Source organism: Podarcis muralis, chromosome 11, assembly GCF_964188315.1.
Source record: "Podarcis muralis chromosome 11, rPodMur119.hap1.1, whole genome shotgun sequence".
Taxonomy (NCBI): Eukaryota; Metazoa; Chordata; class Lepidosauria; order Squamata; family Lacertidae; genus Podarcis; species Podarcis muralis.
In genome coordinates this window covers 13,262,016-13,280,735 of record NC_135665.1, presented here as the reverse complement: position 1 = coordinate 13,280,735, position 18,720 = coordinate 13,262,016, and the positions used below count along the sequence as shown (strand labels likewise).

At 45.4% G+C, this 18,720-nt stretch overlaps 1 protein-coding gene across 1 annotated transcript in view; it reads left to right on the top strand.

Annotated features, from left to right (window-relative positions):
* The first annotated feature begins 16,535 nt into the window (after positions 1 to 16,535).
* SPTLC1 (serine palmitoyltransferase long chain base subunit 1) overlaps positions 16,536 to 18,720 on the top strand; it is a 38,922-nt gene continuing 36,737 nt past the window's right edge. Inside the window, exon 1 of the mRNA XM_028748470.2 lies at positions 16,536 to 16,654. Coding sequence (XP_028604303.1) covers positions 16,592 to 16,654 — 63 coding nt within the window. The 5' untranslated portion in view covers positions 16,536 to 16,591. The remainder of the gene's footprint in view (positions 16,655 to 18,720) is intronic.

Sequence of the window (18,720 nt, the reverse complement as noted above, 5' to 3'; positions counted from 1 at the left end):
GCAGAGGATATAATAAAGAATCTAATCTCTTGGACATTTCGAAAAAACTAATCCCACACTACTGAAAGTTAATGACTGTTGGGATTTTTTAATGCCTCGATTGAGGCAGATGTTTTGGTATCTAAAATATACCTAAAAGATTATCAAGTTCATCTGAAGGCTGCTCGGCCTGAAAGTGAGATGAGCGCTGCAAAGCCACTCCCGACATAAGGAGGGGGGGTTGCGGGCTCACGCCCCCATCTACATCCTCGCGGGGCTGGCTGCAGCCCCGCGAGACTCAGGATTCCCGAGATCACATTATTATTCATTGACCGCTCCGCCAGCCAATCGGCTGGCGGTGGAGGAGGGCTTACCAGGGGGCACTTAAGGTTGAGGCAGCCCGTGCTCGCCCCTTTTCGTTCCTCGCAGCAGCACCCCATAGTCGCCTTTGACTGGACTAAACCGTCCAGGGGTCCCTTTACCTTTTACCTTTACCCTTATGGTATGTATTTTTGTGTTATTATATTGTAAACTGCCCTGGGACAGAGCAACAGGAGCTCACCCCATCAAGGCGAATGGAACTGCTGACCTTCTGATTGGCAAGCCTAAGAGGCTTAGTGGTTTAGACCACAGCGCCACCCGCTTCCAGAATAAACAAGCACACAAACACTGATAGGTCCACCTGCCATTGTGAGGCTCAAAGCAATGAAGATGATGCCTCCCCAGCTGTTGCCATTGGCTGTGGGTTTCTTGTGATGTCACAAAAGCACTTGGCAACTGAGTGGATATAAAGGCAGGCCAAGGGGAAAGCCCTTCTCTGTTTCCAGCAGGACACACCTGGCAATGGATGTGACATTCAGCGCTGCCCAGGTTTCTTCCACTTGGAGGAGGCAAACTGACGAATGGAAGGAGGCAACCCTCTGGCAGTGAGATGCTAAGGAGTGATAATAAGGCAAGTTTGCTTGCTTGAAGGCTGCCGGTATCTGTGGTTGGAAGCTGGCTGGTGTCTCATGATGGACCTAAGAGAAGCTGGCAGATGTTGGTGGATGGAAGCCAGTGGCTTTTGGATTCAGAAGTTGGTGGACACTGCAAGGCTAAAGCAGACTGATGTTTGTGGATGTCGGTTGATGGAAGTTCACCTTTGGAAGACAGTCAACAGAAGCCAGTGGATATTTGTGGACTGAAGCCAGGGCATGAATGTGAGTGGATGTCATGTTTTTGGATGTCGGCTAGTATATGTTTGTGTGGGTACATGGGAGGTTTCAAATGTGTTTGAGGCAGAATGGTGTTTGCATGTTCACGAATGTGATGTGTGAAAGGTAGATATTCATGAATAGATGGAACCCAGGGGAGGGGGGATATTGGTTTCATGGAATCAGAGAATCAGGGAATCGAGTTTGGGAGGGACCATGAGGGTCATCTAGCCCAACCCCTTACAATGCAGGAATCTTTTGCCAATAGTGGGGCTCAAACCCACTGGCGTGCTTCTGAACTGCTAGCTTGGCAGGAGCTGGGACAGGGAACGCGATCTCACCCTGTTGTGGGGATTCAAACCACCGACCTTCTGATCAGCGAGCCCAAGAGGCTCAGTGGTTTAGATCACAGCACATATTTATTTATTTATTTATTTATTTATTTATTTATTTATTTATTTATTTATTTAATAAATAATTTTAGTGTTCCATCTCTCATTTGAATAGTGTATGTGATATATAAATGTGTGTGTTTGTATATTGTTCTATACCCGAGTGAGCACACAAACCATTTAGGCTTGATAGCAAAAACTTTTCAAATTGAGCCTCACCCTGGCAAAGGTCTGGAGAACAAAGTGCCGCTCTGTGTACTGGTCACCATTCCTGTTCTAGAGCATCTTGCACCATCTGCTTATTCAAGTGGCCAAGCTTACTAATATATGCTGGAATGTTGCATCAGGGCTTCTCCTTACATCAATTCCTCATGGAATAATTACTTTGAGGTTTTGATCACCCTTCAGTTATTTCTCTAGCTTTGCGGTGACACTAACTGCTCAGTCAAAATATATTTGGCATGGTGATTCAAGAATCATAGAATAGAATCATAGAATCATAGAGTTGGAATAGACCACAAGGGCCATCGAGTCCAACCCCCTGCCAAGCAGGAAACACCATCAGAGCACTCCTGACATATGGTTGTCAAGCCTCTGCTTAAAGACCTCCAAAGAAGGAGACTCCACCACACTCCTTGGCAGCAAATTCCACTGTCGAACAGCTCTTACTGTCTGGAAGTTCTTCCTAATGTTTAGGTGGAATCTTCTTTCTTGTAGTTTGGATCCATTGCTCCATGTCCGCTTCTCTGGGGCAGCAGAAAACAACCTTTCTCCCTCCTCTATATGACATCCTTTTATATATTTGAACATGGCTATCATATCACCCCTTAACCTCCTCTTCTCCAGGCTAAACATGCCCAGCTCCCTTAGCCGTTCCTCATAAGGCATCGTTTCCAGGCCTTTGACCATTTTGGTTGCCCTCCTCTGGACACGTTCCAGTTTGTCAGTGTCCTTCTTGAACTGTGGTGCCCAGAATTCAAGGGCTGCTTTTACATGATTATTTGCCTGCTCGTCCTCTGAAGCAATCAACGCAGATGTTTAAAATTGAAGATAAATTATGATGCCACGTCTGCTTCTGGTCCCTACCCACATGGGGGTTGAGGCTGTGCCTTGTCTGTCCACCCTGCAGGCTTCATCCTAAGAGTGCTTTAAATTTCACCCAGGATTCTCTTCTGTCTTTCCGGCTCCTGACTCACCTCCAGAATGGTCCTCCTTGGCCTATAGATTGGTCAAGGCTTCAGAAGGATGACATAGGCTGCCTTACCTGATGAGGAGCTCCATCTCATAAGGATATAGGCCAGGGTATAGTGTCTCTGTTCCTCCAGCAGTGCCAACAGAGCTCTGCAACCCTCCACTCATCCTGATCTGTTTAGTTGGGCTGTGTTGGCAGATATCTTCATTGCAACGGCAGCTTCTTATTACCCTCTCTTTGAATTTGGCTGATTCTGGCCACACTCTGGACCTGGCTGCCCACAGTTGGGTTCAAGGTTCTCCTGTACACAAAAAGAAAACAGTGTGAAACATATTGCATTTGAGCTTGTTGTTGTTGTTGTTTAGTCGTTTAGTCGTGTCCGACTCTTCGTGACCCCATGGACCAGGGCACTCCTGTCTTCCACTGTCTCCCGCAATTTGGTCAAACTCATGCTGGTAGCTTCGAGAACACTGTCCATCTTGTCCTCTGTTGTCCCCTTCTCCTTGTGCCCTCCATCTTTCTCAACATCAGGGTCTTTTCCAGGGAGTCTTCTCATGAGGTGGCCAAAGTATTGGAGCCTCAGCTTCACGATCTGTCCTTCCAGTGAGCACTCAGGGCTAATTTCCTTAAGAATGGATAGTTTGATCTTCTTGCAGTCCATGGGACTCTCCTTGCCATGGCGAAGGGGCTTGAATAACTCAGAGAAGCTATGAGCTATGCCATGCAGGGCCACCCAAGATGGTCATAGTGGAGAGTTTTGACCAAACGTGATCCACCTGGAGCAGGAACCGGCAAGCTACTCCAGTATCCCTGCCAAGAAAACTCCATGGACAAAGACAACAGACATTTGAGCTATGTGCCACTTATTACTGATGTTAAAAAGAAGCAACTTGAGAGTACCTAAACATAGCATTATGCCTACATCTGCTTGCATCTGCTGCTGAAAGCCCTTACAAGACTGGTAGAGTTGTGGTTTTATAGCTTGTCTTGCCATCCAAGGAGTATTTTATGAACTACTACTAAGGTCTGAAGAAGCTGTAAAAATCCACATCGTTTCAGATCTCACCCTGACCCAATACGTCAATTTTTGCTCCTAGCGCTCCTTTGATCCTTCGGGTTTCCTCAGCCTCTTCTGCTGAGTCACCAGCTGCTTCTACATGCCTGACCAAGTCCTGGAAGGGAGATTAAGTCATTTCAAAATCAAAAGTTAGTAACGTATGCACAGTGAATGTGTACATCTTTGTGGCATGAAACTGAGCTACATTGGCAAGAAGAGAGTGTTTGGAAGTTGGAAGCTGAGGCCTTCAGGGCTTGGCAGGGCCCCTCACCAGTTCAAATTAGATGCACTGCCAGCCATTGCTTTCCCTGCCTGGACCCAAGATGGTTTTCAGTGGTAGGTGGCAGTGCCAGTTTAGAACAGAAGCCAAGCTCAGGTGGTCCCATCCACATGGACCAAACACCATTTTAAATTACCTAAAATTCAATGCCCTGATACCTAGATCTATTAAATTCATTGATTCCATAGAGTATAGTCCAGGTAGGGCTACATCTAGACATTTTATAGGCCAGGGCATTGCATTCTGGGTGAATTAAGATGTTGGTTGCTACCACAGATGAGAGCTGACCTTAGCTCTCATTGAAAGTTCTGTTTCCCATCTACCACTGAAGCATGTCTGGGAGGCTGGTGGAGGTTGATGGATGTGACATCAGAGAAAGCTTGTGATGGCCAAGGTTGCCACAAGAAGAGCAGAGCCTGATGTTGAGTGGGGGGACATCAGCAGCACCAAACCACGGGCTCCGTGAAGTCCAGCACCAGCCCTGGGTGTCTGAATGTGTTTTCTAATTTTGGCAAAAATGCCAAAATTTGCTTGGCAGGGGGTTGGACTCGATGGCCCTTGTGGTCTCTTCCAACTCTATGATTCTATGATTCTATGATTCTATGACTGGAAGAATCAGAAATCAGGAAGACCAAAATTTCAATAAGGAATGGGAAAATTTATAATTTATCTTAAAAACCATTGCAAACAGTTAAAACAGTTAGCAGGACTGGAATAAACTTGTAGTTTAATGGTGGACGTAATGGAGATGTAAAAGATTTGGATTATTATAAAAGATGCAGGAGAAAATGATTAACAATAGGACCCACAAAGGAGAGGGGAGAAGTCCAGAAGATTCCTTGGAATCTTGTTTTTTATGTTTTATATTGGATATGTGATTGTAAAACTTTGATCTGAAAACCAAGCAAACAAATTTAAAATGAAAGTGTTTTCTAATTTGTGCAAGGATTGTAGCCACAATACGTTCCTGCTTAATGGTGAAGCTAGATGCGACGGAGGGGATATCCATATTGTGGATATATTTCTCCAGGCACTGCAGCCTTCATCCAAAGCCTCCCCTTTCACAGCTGCTTTTAACAAAAGAAAACAGCAGCTTAACAAGCCACAAAAATGTGAGACTGTAAATTTTGAGGGACAGCACATCACAGGAGTCTCCTGTCCTTATCTCTCCAATACTTCCTCGCCTTGAGACCAAAAGGTCAGGTCTAGCCCTCATACCTCCATTTGATATGACTGATGTGTCTGAGCGCAACTTTCTTCTTTTGTTTCTTGTTGGGCAGGAACGTCATCGTTCTCTTCCCATTATTTACCCTGATCTCAGCCTCCCTGTTTAAAAAAAGGATAGGACACTGAAGAATGTGAAATGTAAGCAGGGTTTATACTGGAAGATAGCCAGGTGAGCTGTGCATCTTCTCCTTCCCAGAGAAAGATGGTTGGGCTGCCTCAAGCTGTTCTCATTCCTGTCTTCCTTCCAACAAAAGCAAGAGCGGCAATGGCACAGCCAGAGACTCTGCACACTCATAATTTAGTTAATCCCAAAAGCCAATATCGATGCTAAATCCTTTGCTTTTAGGAATACTCTTTTACCTTTAACATTTGGTTGACGGTGAGATTTGACGGCTGCAGTCCGCCGTCCGCCCCGTCACGTGGCAAAGCAGGACTGGAAGATGTTACAGCCCAAATATTTCTCCAGGTGACTGTAAAAGGAACAGGTGCTCTCCCTTTAAGTCAATCTTCATATTAATAGGGTGTGGGTTTTTTTGGTCAGGGTTTCATTACTCTGACCCCTTTAAATTTCTCATTATTTTTCAATAATATTTTATTGCTCAGCCGGATTACGAGTTTCATGTATTACGGTCTGCCAATTACCTGTTCACCTGGGAGGAATAGCAATTGCCTATGCGCGAGCCCTAAAGAGGAAAACAGCACCTGTCTGAGTGAGGGACTCGGTGGAGTGCAGAACCCGCATCACAAAGCCACATCTGAAATCAGGGCAAAAGTGGTTCTATGTTGCAAGGATCTCGGTCAATTCCCCATGGAACCTTCAATGTGGGGTTCCGCAAGGCTCAATCCTATCCCCCATGTTGTTTGACGTCTACGTGAAACCGCTGGGTAGGGTTATCGGGCGGTTCGGAGTATGTTGTCAGCAGTACACTAAAGACACTCAGCTCGATTTCTCCTTTATATCTGCAGGTGAGGCAGTGGAAGTGCTGGACCAGTGCTTGGACTGGATGAGAGCCACCAAACTGAAGCTCAATCCAGATAAGACAGAGACACTGTGTGTGTGTGTGTGTGTGTGTGTGTGTGTGTGTGTGTATTTATTATTGGGGTTTTTTTAACATATCATTTCCAACAATCATTTAACATAAATTCTTATCTTACACAATGTTTTGGACTTCCGTCAACAACCTCTGATGATTTTCCATTCTTTATCACTTCTTCTGCATTTCTTAATTTCTCTATTACTCTTAATTACCATTAACTAATAATTCTCTTCATAGTCTTAGCACAATCACATCCCAAGCTGGCTGCATATGCAATTTGAATTTAAAGCTATGTAGTGCCAAGGGGAATCGACCATTGCATATGCCACATAAATACCTGCAATACTAGCATTATTATGGGTGTGTTTAAAAATAAACCATTGAAAGCATCAGCCGTATTGTTCAATGAATCATAGATACACGATTGTTCGATGAATCGTAGATATGCCCTTTTTAAATGTGTTTTTGGGGGGCGTTATTTGTTTTTATTTTGATTATATATTTTGCGGTTTTATATTTTGTTCTGTGAACCTCCCTGTGACCTCCGGGTATAGGGCGGTATATAAATTCAATAAATATAAATAATAGATATACAGTGTACAAGCTGACAAGATCTCATTAATCTTAATTAAAATTTATCTTTATCAGATCTGGCACCTGAGAAAGAAATTATGTTTACTAATGTAATAGGTTTTCCTCATATCTCTGGATTGCCTAAGTGTCCTTAAAATATCTGATTTTGGAGCTATCCTCTCTCAAATGTAAATAACCTACAGTAGTGGTAGTAATAATATCTCAGGTCAAACCAGTTCAGAGATAACAAACAGGAAACTTACATATGTTGCCACTTTGAACAATACTGGTGGCCTTTCAGATTTTGGAAGCTTTCCAATTTGCAAGCATTGTTGTAGCTAGTACATAACTGCTCCCTAGTGGAAAAGATATACCACTGCAGATTATTTCTATGCCTAGCTGTGACATAAGATATTTAAGTCGGTTAAGCATGTTGCCATCAGAATGTCAAACAATCTGTAGCTGGATTTATTTATTCACGATAAGTAATATGATGCTGGGCTTCTGCAAATTTGGGGAGGAAATGGAATTTCTGTGATTTGTTCTTCTAAAATCCAGTTGAGATTAACGTTTACTAGATTACTTTACCCACCATGACTCAATGTTGAGGGGGCCTGGGGAGTGTGGTGCCTGCATGTCATGCGCAATGCGCATCACACACATTACCGTTTCAGTGGTCAGCTCCTCTGGTTATCTCCCGCTTGGACTACTGCAATGAGCTCTATGTGGGGCTACCTTTGAAGGTGACCCGGAAACTACAACTAATCCAGAATGCGGCAGCTAGACTGGTGACTGGGAGTGGCCACTGGGACCACATAACGCCGGTCTTGAAAGACCTACATTGGCTCCCAGTTCGTTTCCGAGCACAATTCAAAGTGTTGGTGCTGACCTTTAAAGCCCTAAACGGCCTTGGTCCAGTATACCTTCAGGAGTGTCTCCACCTCATCGTTCTACCTGGACACTGAGGTCCAGCGCCAAGGGCCTTCTGGTGGTTCCCTCACTGCGAGAAGCCAAGTTACAGCGAAACAGGCAGAGGGCCTTCTCGGTAGTGGCACCCGCCCTGTGGAATGCCCTCCCACCAGATGTCAAAAAGAACAATAACTACCAGACTTTTAGAAGACATCTGAAGGCAGCCCTGATTAGGGGAGCTTTTAATGTTTGGACTACAGTATTTTAATATTTTGTTGGAAGCCGCCCAGAGCGGCTGGGGAAACCCAGCCAGATGGGTGGGGTATAAATAATAGATTGTTGTTGTTGTTGTTGTTAATATGACCTCTGCAGACAATGTGACGTTGTCCACATGACATCACACGCATGCAGCGTGCGACAGCCCCCCCCCCCTCAATCTTGGGGGCAGCCTGACGCCTCTGTCCCCAGTTCAGCCATTTTGCTGGGTCAGGCTCCCTCACTCAGGGAAACCCAGGACTGTGTTTGCTTAGTAACATCCATGCTTCTCTTTCTTTCTCCTGGATCCCAAAGGTAGCTAGTACCTCCTGAAGGGCCAATATGCAGAATAAATATCCCGTCTGTCCCATGGGTAGATATGCTCTCCACATTGCCATTAATTTTACTGCCTCAATAGCATACTACTCAGTCCATGCCAGAAGAACAGAACTGTGAGCTTTGGAAGTTTATGAACTCTCGCCATCAGGGGCTGGTCCAATAAAAGTAATTGCCTTACCTGCTTTGCCTCATTGAATATGGAGAAGGCAATAAACCCAATGAATCACGTTCAATGTATTTCCTTCTGCGCTCAGTAAAGACCTTTTTTATTATTACCAGTGCCCTGGGATGTATGATTCATGAAACAAGTTTGCACATATTTAGTCTACTCCTTGGAAAGGTCCTGCTTTAATCTTGTTGCGGGTCAACTTCATGCTAATGAAGATGGAGATCCTATTCGTTTTTCCACAGAAGTGAAGCCACGGTGTTCAATGGGACTTGTTCCCAGAAAAGTGTGTATAAGGCTGTAGCCTAAAACTTGTATGGGCAAAACCCGGTGGTAGGTCAGAGAACCATTGAAGAAGGTAGGGATGGGGAACCTGTGACCTCCCCAGATGTTGCTGAAATACAACTCTCCTTTTCCCTGACTGTCAATCAAGCTGGCTGGGGCTGACAGGATTTGGAATCCATCAACATCTGGAGGATCATAGGTTCTCCAATCCTAGACTAATGTATCTGGCGATATTATGAGTCCCCCCCTTCCTTCCTTCCTTCCTTCCTTCCTTCCTTCCTTCCTTCCTTCCTTCCTTCCTTCCCTCCATCCCTCCCTCCTTCCTTCCTTCCTTCCTTCCTTCCTTCCTTCCTTCCTTCCTTTCTCCCTCCTTCCCTCTTTCTTTCTTTCTTTCTTTCTTTCTTTCACCAAAAGTGATCTATTGCGTTAGCATTCAAACTTCAAACAAAATAAATCTTACGAACATCCTGGAATCTCAAATTTTAAAAGAACATGTGGAAATTCTCTTACCTCAAGTTTTTACTGCATATGAAAATTGTATTTATTTGCTTATTTTACATCATTTGTATACCGCCCAAGCCACAATGCCCTGTTTTGTTTACAGCTTCCCTAAGTATCCTCTTTTTTTCTTTTATTGACAGAAAAATATCTGCACAAAAGGTACTGAGCACTATCTTTACAAGCCTAAATTCAATAGCTGGCTCATAAGCTCATGTATGTATGCATTTGTCATGGGGTAGTTTTGCAATTTAAACATTTCAAACTACGGCAAGCCACAAATTAGGTACTGCATAACAACAAAGAGGAAACTGAGTTATTTAAATTGGGGAAATACTAAGAGGAATAGAGAACAATTAAATATACCACAACAATAATAAATAGGGACAGGGTTTATAGGGTCAGATATTTTTCTTTCTTGCAACTAATTCTGTAATGTACCTTTTCTGAAGACAATTTCTATGTAGGAACTTTCCATGCTACATTACAAGCTATTCTGGGGAGGCCCATAGACCTTCAGAGAGGCTTTTTAGAGGCAGAAAAGGCTGCAAATACTTATTTGGACCCAAGATTTGCTTATCGTTGAAACAATTGTTGTTTCCCTTTCCTGACACAGTAGAGGGATACGACTTGCCTGTGAATCATTTCCACATATGCATATTTAGTATACAGTAGACTGCAAATTGAGCAAGCAAACTCACCCTACCCAAATTAATTACAAATAGTCCCTCAATTACAAAGAGTTCAAGGTATTGTTGCAATGGAGTGATGCAGATCTATGGCAACACACCAGATCTTTGTAATTTATTGGGCAGTGCGTACTTCTGGCATCAAATCCATAACTCATTGCTCAGACCTTACTAAGGATGACTCCTGTATTTCCCAAGACCAGAGACAGTGAAAATCTCTGATTTTCTCAGCATCCTAAATTGTTGTGGCTATGCCTGTCAGGCTCGAAGTGTTCTGCCATCACCTTCACGCATGTTTTACCCATAAGTAGAAGGAATTCCTGTTTGCCTTCTGGTCTGGATTACATGATCTGTAAACACAGCAATGCCCTTATGAACTTCAGCAAGACGGCGGGATCGACTGCTTAACATTTTTCTAGTTGACAAATGGGTTTTAAGGATATCAAGGCTGGTCTGGTGGTTTCAGCATCAGCTCTGCAGACCTCAGGTTTTAAGCAACTATACAGCATTGAAAATCACAGAGTATTTTGGCACCATGGGAAAAACCTGAGACTGTGCGCTGGCATTCCAGCACTGTGGACATATATACTGTACTGTTAACTCCTAGGACCTTTTATTCTGTACGATTGGTGGCACTGAACATCACAGTTCTCTCCCGGAAAAGAACAACCTTACAGCTTCTTTATACAATGCTTGTGGGTTATCCTTATGTTTGTATTTTTGCTTTTATTTTCTTTGTATCGCTTTATTTCTTTATAATGGAAACCTTTTCAATAAAATATGAATACAGTGGTACCTCTGGTTGCGAACGGGATCTGTTCCAGAGGCCCGTTCGCAACATGAAAAGAATGCAACTTGCAGCAGCGCATTTGCGCATGTGTGGGTTGCGATTCAATGCTTCTGTGCATGCGTGTGATGTCATTTTGCGCATTTGCGCATCTGCGCATGCGTGAGCGGCGAAACCCGGAAGTAACCCTTTCCGGTACTTCCAGGTCGCCACGGGACGTAACCTGAAAGAACGTAACATGAAGCGAACATAACATGAGGTATGACTGTACCAAAAAATGTTTGTTGTGAAAGATTCATGGTAGTCTGGTTCATGCCTTATTGAAAGCAGCAATCCCTCTTGCTGTTCTGGCTTCGGGGATAGTTGCACAGCCTGCATTCACTCCATAAGACGCACACACATTTCCCCTTACTTTTTAGGAGGGGAAAAGTGAGTCTTATAGAGCAAAAAAATACGGTAGTCTTGCGGGATTTCAATCCTAGTGCTCATTATCCTTCTATCTATCCCCAGCCTTGAGCTTTCTCTTTTTGGCCAACTCCTTTGATCAGCTTCATCAACGTGGGGGTTGTGGCACAAAACTGGCAGAAAACTGTGACACTTGTTTGGAGTCCATCGGACAAGGTTAGATTTGGGGGAATTAACCTGTGACCCCGATTTGCTGAGCCAATTACCTGGTGGCAGGGGGCAACACGAAAAGTGGGGTTCGCAGCACAAAACTTTGGCATCAGTTTTTTGGGGGGGTATCCAGAATTTCAAGGCCACATGGTAACGAAGCTCCTTTGATTTCCTTCTTTATGCCAACTCTGCAATGGTCAGAGTGGAACGCTCTCTCCGAATTTCCTCCTCTGATCTCCTATTTGGGGACTTCCCTGGCTTTTTTCTGGCCCACGTAGGACCAGTCTGGATAGTTTGCCTTGGTGAAGATTTGACATTTTCATCCCCCAAAAGTTTTTGATTTGAGTTTCTACTGAAATGAGGCTAGATTTTAATGTTCTATTCTAATCTTGTTTTATACAGTGGTACCTTGGGTTACATACGCTTCAGGTTACAGACTCCGCTAACCCAGAAATATTACCTCGGGTTAAGAACTTGGCTTCAGGATGAGAACAGAAATCGTGCTCCGGCGGCACAGTGGCAGCAGGAGGCCCCATTAGCTAAAGTGGTGCTTCAGGTTAAGAACAGTTTCAGGTTAAGAACGGACCTCCGGAACGAATTAAGTACTTAACCTGAGGTACCACTGTACCTGGTTAGCCGCCCTGAGCCCGGTCTTGGCTGGGGAGGGCGGGGTATAAATAAAACATCATCATCATCACCATCATCATTATTATTACCTGTTTTCCCTAAACCTGTTACAGCCCCTTTCTTCCCCTTTTCAGTGAACTACTTTTCTGTATTCTCAAAACCTTTCTCCGCTATTGTTTCACTGCTACTCCTTTTTCACGCTGCTCTTTGCAAGTTATGACAAAATAAAACTGGGAGACGACGACACACTCACACCCCAAGACCCGTAGGATTATGTAAATTGGAGCGTGCATTATTTATTCTGGTTGGTGTTTACCGAAAATGCAATCCAGGACGTGCTAAAGAAGGGTGTGGCTGAAAGTACAAAACTGAAGTCCTGTTTTTCTACTTGCTTCGCCCGTGGCCACCAGCTGAAAAGCATTATTACTTCACTCTTCCCCCCCCCACCCCCACCGTACAATTTGCTTCCCATCTGGTGTTGTGGCAAATAGTGTTTCATAAAGTGCTGGGAGTTGCGTACAGAGTGAATTTATCACAACCGTGATGGTAGCATTGGTTCCACTTTTTCCCTTCTCTTAGGAAATACTGCACAGGTGGACGGAAGGCGTGGGACAGTCCACTCCTTCAAGACTCAGGTGGCGCAGCAGCTGTAGATTTGCATTATTATGCTTCCACGGCCCATCCTCCTTTTTCCCAATTTAAGGATGTGCCTCTCTTCAAGGTGTTATAAGGGACCAGGCAAAATCAGCAATCCCTTCTGGGTGTGCCCAAAGTCATCTGAATAAACAAGTTCCTTTGCTTTGCTTTAAATTATTCCTAATTAAAATGCTAACACAGTCATCTCTTAGTCAGTCCTAACCATATCTACTCAGAATTAATTCATACAATTTCTCACTTGCCCTCAATGTATAAGTAACTTTGCATTTATGGGTTGCTTTGCTACCACAGCCATGAATTAAGTCATATTGAATTCTGAGACATTTACTCCCAGTTGCAGGTAAACGGGATTAGGATGGCAGATTTACACAGAAGTAAAGTCCCCCTGGGCTCATAGGCACCTACTTCCTAGGAAATATGCTCAATGTCAGTGTTGCAAACGTGACCGTACGAACGATTGCAACTTGAACGTTTTGTAATATTTGTTTCTCGCCATTTTCCGGAAGAGAAATAGGAGGAGAGAATATTGAATCAGTTTGGTTAGGTGTTGACTCACTGATTCCTCATGCCACAGTTCTGGGCTAAGCCTGCCATGCGAGCCAACAGAGGAAGTGTCAATGAGATGAGCAAAATACCTTCTCTAGATTGTAGCAGGAAGAACAAGAAGTGCAGAACTGAAGCTGGTTCTCCTCCTTTCTTCCCTTATTGTTGGCATGTGACTCCCACACATCCATGCGTAGACTTTGTCTGCTTGAATTGTGTTTTACCTTGTTGGAAACTGCCCAGAGTGGGTGGCAAAATAATAATGATGATGATGATGATGATGATGTCAGATGGGTGGCATAGTAATAATAATAATAATAGTAAAGGTAAAGGTACCCCTGCCCGTACGGGCCAGTCTTGCCAGACTCTAGGGTTGTGCGCCCATCTCACTCAAGAGGCTGGGGGCCAGCGCTGTCCGGAGACACTTCCGGGTCACGTGGCCAGCGTGACATCGCTGCTCTGGCGAGCCAGAGCCGCACACGGAACGCCGTTTACCTTCCCGCTAGTAAGCGGTCCCTATTTATCTACTTGCACCCGGGGGTGCTTTCGAACTGCTAGGTTGGCAGGCGCTGGGACCGAACGACGAGAGCGCACGCCGCCGCGGGGATTTGAACCGCCAACCTTTTGATCGGCAAGCCCTAGGCGCTGAGGCTTTTACCCACAGCGCCACCCACGTCCCTAATAATAATAGTAGTAGTAGTAATAATAATAATAATAATAATAATAATAATAATAATACGGTGGTACCTCAGGTTAAGAACTTAATTCGTTCTGGAGGTCTGTTCTTAACCTGAAGCACCACTTTAGCTAATGGGGCCTCCCGTTGCTACTGCGCAATTTCTGTTCTCATCCTGAAGCAAAGTTCTTAACCCAAGGTACTATTTCTGGGTTAGCTGAGTCTGTAACCTGAAGCTCGAGTCTGTAACCCGAGGTACCACTGTAATAATTATAGAGGTAACCTGTTTTTATTTTGATTATATATATTTTGGTTTTATATGTTGATCTTGTTTTGTGAACCGCCCTGAGACCTCCAGGTATAGGGTGGTATATAAATTCAATAAATAATAATAATAATAAATGTTAATAACTCAGGGTCCAAGCTAGAGCATGGTGCTAAATGCGTACTTAGAAACCGCATCAAATCCAGAGGGCAGAGGGCTCCCATTGGCACCCTAACTCATAGCCATGTCAGTGGGTGGTGGAGATGGTTGGGATTGCAGCTGGGGAGAGACAGCTTATACCTATATACGCTGATGTCATTTTGGAAGAAGTATCTGATGTCACATCTGCTTTGGTCCACAATTTGGGCCTGGGTTTTCAAAACTTGGGTCTCCAGCTGTTTTGGGGCTACCACTGGTCTTGCTAGCTAGTGATGACAGGAGTTGTAGTCCAAAAACAGCTGTAGACGCATGTTTGGGAAACCCTGATTTAGGCGATCCTGTGACCTCCCCTGGCTCAATCCAAAGGTAAAAGGTAAAGGTACCCCTGCCCGTACGGGACAGTCGTGTCCGACTCTAGGGTTGTGTGCCCATCTCACTTAAGAGGCCGAGGGCCAGCGCTGTCCGGAGACACTTCCGGGTCACGTGGCCAGCGTGACGAAGCTGCTCTGGCGAGCCAGCTCAGCACACGGAAACGCCGTTTACCTTCCCACTAGAAAGCGGTACCTATTTATCTACTTGCACTTTAGGGGTGCTTTCGAACTGCTAGGTGGGCAGGAACTGGGACCGAAGACGGGAGCTCACCCCGCCGCGGGGATTCGAACCGCCAACCATGCAATTGGCAAGCCCTAGGCGCTGAGGTTTTACCCACAGCGCCACCCTCAATCCAAAACTTCCTGCTAAATGATCTCCCGGAAGCGTCATGCGGCAAAGACTCGTGAACCCCTTTATGTTTCTACACAGAGTGCTGTGAATTCAAGTTGCTGTATAAAAGAGTAAACAGAGACCATTTAGAATCAGGTGAGGCCGTGTGGGGAACCTTTGACCCTCCAGATGGTGCTGAACTGCAACTCGCAAGTAATTCTTGTGAATTATGATGCTCTTGTTCTCGTTCTTTCACAGCAAGCTTTGTGTCCTACACCACTGGCGTTTTGAACCAATAGGACAGGACCACCTAGGGCCCATTGAAAAAATGTGAGAACACAAGTTGGAACCATCCTCTTAAAATAATAAGGGGGCAGCGATAGCTTTGCGACGGAGGTTTAAGAGAACTACTGGAGAGCAGCCGGAAGGCCGTCTTAAACATATCCGGCGCCGTGGTTCAAAGATCCCTCCAGTGCCCCCCAAAGTTGTCCATCTTTTTAAAGGGGGGGACCCCAAAGTTGTTGACCTTTTTTTAGGAAAGGTTCCCCAGAGTTGCTGACTTTTTTTTAGGAAGCTGACCACGCTTACACATTTTAGAACAAAATAAAAGGCAGAAGAAAATCTAATGAAGTCCTCAGTTCCAAAGCAAGACTCATTCAAGACTCAGCAGATCTTCTAATTCATCCTCATGATTCAAATCACCACATATCCAAAAGTTAAAGCAATCACCAGTTTGTTGTTCTTTAAATAAACTGATAAAAGACACCGAGAATGAATTTCCCGGCCAATTTGTGTTTAAGTACAAAGTGTACGTTTTCAAATACAGTACTGTGAGGGGTGGGGGTGAGTGTAAAGCATTGACATCCTGAACCTAAAAAGGACCCAGGACTTGGGTCACAAAGGCTGCAGCTGCACTTACCTGAGAGTAAGCCCTGCTGAATCTAATGCAACACACATGTCTCACAACAATTGAAACTGATCTGTAAAAGCACAACTTGAAAAAAAGAGATAATGCACCTATTTTTGTAAATTAAGAAATGGCATTGCCATTCCAATGGCGTGCGTGCACTGCTGCATCTTGCGACCAATCCTATGGGGTGGGACATCCTTGCAACCCTTCCAATATTCTGCATCTTGCGACCGATCCTATGGGGTGGGGCATCTTTGCAACCCTTCCAATACTTTATTTCCGCAAGATGTGTCCTCCACCACCGGTGGTTGGTAAACACGCATAGGATTAGCCACAGGGCCATAAACTGGATTCCCACCCACCCACCTCCCGGGGGGGGGGGGTGTCAGCGAGTGAGAAGACCCGCCGCCTCCACCTGCGCTCCCCACTCCTCGTCTCTATCAGGCAGGCTCCTCCGGGGAGTGGAAGGGGTTAAAAGGGGGCGTGGCGACGGGCGGGTCCGCCTCGGGCTCCCAGCCCCGCCCCCACACGCGGCGTGACGTCGCGGCGCGCGCCGGGACCCGGAAGCATCTCTCGGCGATGGCGGCGGAGGGCGCGGGGCAGCAGTGGGTGCTGGTGGAGATGGTCCAGGCCTTCTATGAGGTGAGCGGGCCGGGAGGCGGTGGGGGGCCGGGTGGGTCGCCGCAGGGCTCCGCGGAACGGAGCGAGGAGAGGCTGGAGGCTTCCCGAGGGGTCGGGGAAGGAGCAGGGGCCGCCGGGGGTCTCCTCTCGCCCGCCACCCCGGCCGAAGAGGGAGGCTGAGGCCGGGGTGGGGCGCCGGTTGGAGGGTGGCTGCCCGGGGGAGAGGCCCGTGGGCGGGGAGGGGAAAGGGGCCGCCGCGCCTGGCCGTCAGGAAGACGCATAGGAGCTAACAACAACAAGGGGCAGAGTTCCCTTCGCAGCCCCCCTCCCAAGAAAATAAAAATAAAAACTTGAGGGGGCCGGGCGTCCAAAGTTGAGGGGAATTCCCATTCAAATGGTGTGTGTCTGTGCAACATGAGTATTATTATTGAGGGAGCTGGGCCCCCCAAGTTCAGGGGAGCTCCCATTCAAACGGTGTGTCTGTGCAACATCATCATCATCATCATTATTATTGTTGTTGTTATTATTATTATTATTATTATTATTGTTGGAGCTGGGCCCCCAAAGTTCAGGGGAATTCCCATTTAAATGGTGTGTGTGTGCCACATTATTCTTATTCTTATTACTGTTTCCTGCTGTGGGGCAAACTTGATTTAGATGGCTTTGGGTTCCCACCCCATAGCTCCCATCAAGATATCAGGTGTCATTAAATATTGCAGTTATAAGGGTTATTTAGGCATGAGCACCATTGAATTCTGAGCAAACGTATAGGTTCTGTTTATAAGTTTCGCTTATAAATGTGGGGTAAATGTGCATAATCTTGGTTATCTTTCAGTGGGTGTCTGTCTAGAACGCTCTGCTGAATTAATTCCCAGTTCTCCAACATGGACTTATTTTTTGCTTTAGGCAAACACACACCTTCTTATTCAGGTGTCTTAAAGTATTTTACATACACTTAAGTATTCTTAATTTTTATTTCCTGGCTTACTTTTTTATTATTTGTATTTTTTAACCTAATAAGCCACTCTGAAATTAGTTTTGATGAAGGACATTATGTTTTAAATGAATAGGCTTCTGTTTGTTTATAGCGTGGGTTGGTGACAGAGCTCGTACCCCATCTCCCAAGCCTTCTGGCTTTCACTCAGAACAGACAGTGCTGCATTGGGTAGTCTTAATACCTAGTACAAAATCCCATTGCCATTGGTTGGCTTACCCATAATACAGTGGACGCTCGGGTTGCGAGCACGATCCATGCGGGAGGCATGTTTGCAACCTGCAGTGCCGCATCTGTGCATGTGCGGATCGCGATTTAGTGCTTATGCGCATGCGCCAAAACCCAGAAGTAACCCGTTCTGGTACTTCCGGGTTTTGGCATGTCCGTAACCTGAAAACGCGTAAACCGAAGCGTCTGTAACCCGAGGTATGACTGTACCATGTTTCTAGCGCTGTCTGTATTCAGAGACTGCATCTTTTAATTCGGATTGGCAGAGCAGTTTGGTTGGCCTGGCATAGTTATACTTCTGTAGGCGAGTGGTAAGTTCAGAAATCTAACCACATGATTTATAGTTCTAAGTAATGCTGGGGGTGGAAATGGCATGGATGTGACACTTTGAGGGAGCAGATTAACCTTTTGGCCTATGCTTCTAAGGGAGTGGTGTGTACCTATTCTGTTCAAACCCATTGACCTGATGCTTGTTGAAGCAATCTTCCCAGAGAAGAGACTGTTGAACTCTTTGAAGATCCTGTGTGTCTACAACATGTCCACATAACACCGCTCTAATGGGAGAGTAGAGATCTTAAGTAAGAAAGATACTCTGTGTATGGAGACATAGCTAAGTGTATAGAACACTTGTTCTGAGCTATACCAGTTGCATAAAGTTGCCTATTAGGAAATGTAAGAACTTGTTTGGCAGCCAGCAGTTCCATAACATCAACGAGTGGAGAAAGAATGGACCACTGTCTCCAACAGCAACCTTCTTGGGAGAAGGTATTCTCTTTTGCTAGTGCCCTGAATTTCCATGTTCAGTGCAGTGGAGGGGACTTCCGAACCTTTGCAGGCTTGTTTACAAGGCTGTGTTATTGGATCC